The following is a 1,369-nucleotide window of genomic DNA, read 5'->3' as shown; positions in this document are numbered from 1 at the left end:
TATCATACAGACTGTGTCTGTTTCCGCATCATCCTCTTCCCTGTCAAAATCTTTGTCCGGTGCCACTGGCAACCGACTTAACGCATCTGCATTTCCATGATCGGTTGTCTTCCGATACTCAATGGTATAATCATACTGATTCAATATTAGCGCCCACCGGGCTAAACGATTTGCAGCTAGAGTTGGTGTCGGTGTATCAGGTGCAAATAGTGATATCTAGGGCTTGTGATCTGTTACTAGGATGAACTTTCGTCCATAGAGGAACTGATGAAATTTATTCAAGGCAAAAATAATAGAAAGGGTTTCCTTCTGAATTTGTGCATACTTGCGTTGGCTGTCATTTAGTGTTTTTGAAGCATAGGCCAATGGTCTTTCACTCCCATCGGCATAACGATGAAACAACACTACTCCCACGCCGGTTTCAGAAGCGTCGCAAGCAATACCAATAGGTAGTGATGGGTCNGTGCACGGTAACTATGTAGAATCAGGTAGGTAGACTAAGCCCTGGGAAGTGTTGAAATGATGCTTGTTGCTCTTTACCCCACTCCCATGGTATATCCTTTCTGGTCAACCTGTTCAGAGGGCTGGCTATGGTTGAAAGGTTTGGTAAGAATTTACCGTAGAACTGCAATTTCCCAAGGAACGCTCTCAGTGTTGAGACATCTGTCGGTGGTGGCATTTTAAGTACCGCTTCCACTTTATGACCTTTCGCAACACCTTGACTTGATAGTTTGTGTCCTAGGTACTCAATTTCTGCTTGTGCAAACTCACATTTCTCCCTCCTGCATCTTAGACCATTCTCCTGCAAGCATTGTAGAAGCTGTCTTAGGTTATGTAAATGTTCCTCAGCATTATGTCCACTAACTAGGATATCATCAAGATATACAGCAACACCTGGAGGGTTACCTATCAGTTGTTCCATGATGCTCTGGAAATAACCTGGTGCACTTTTGATACTAAAAGGTAGGCGCGTCTGGAGGAGAACTCCTTGGTGAGTATTAAGTGCCAGTCGTTTTTGACTTTCAGGACCCAACCGAATCTGGTTGTAAGCATCTGCTAAATCAATTTTAGTGAATCCATGGCCTCCAGACAATTTACGCATTAGGTCTTCTGGCAAAGGTAGTGGATGGCGATGATCCTCTAACTGTGGATTCACTGTTGCCGAGTAGTCCCCGCAAACTCTTAATTTATTATCCTTGCGTACAGGGACCACGGGTGTACCATATGCAATAAACTTAACAGGTGTCCAGATACCTCTCGTTATCCCTGCCTTATAGGCTTGAGCCAAGTCATGTTGTATAGCAAAAGGCACTGGACGCGCCTTACGAAAAACTGGCGTTGAATTCTCTTTGAATTTTACTTCCAGTTC

At 44.1% G+C, this 1,369-nt stretch overlaps 1 protein-coding gene across 1 annotated transcript; it reads right to left on the bottom strand.

Annotated features, from left to right (window-relative positions):
- Nucleotides 1-8: 8 nt before the first annotated feature.
- On the bottom strand, nucleotides 9-1,278 carry LOC117111325 (uncharacterized protein K02A2.6-like; the record flags this gene model as incomplete). Its single annotated transcript, XM_033254260.1, has 2 exons — nucleotides 9-176; nucleotides 541-1,278. Coding segments are annotated over 2 exons (906 nt in total), but the record flags the coding sequence as incomplete, so codon positions are not given.
- Nucleotides 1,279-1,369: the final 91 nt, after the last annotated feature.

This window comes from Anneissia japonica, unplaced genomic scaffold (assembly GCF_011630105.1).
Source record: "Anneissia japonica isolate Jap-2015-1 unplaced genomic scaffold, ASM1163010v1 scaffold55285_len1366_cov93, whole genome shotgun sequence".
NCBI classification, from domain to species: Eukaryota; Metazoa; Echinodermata; class Crinoidea; order Comatulida; family Comatulidae; genus Anneissia; species Anneissia japonica.
The sequence above is the reverse complement of the archived record's forward strand: the minus strand, read 5'-3'. Positions and strand labels throughout refer to the sequence as shown.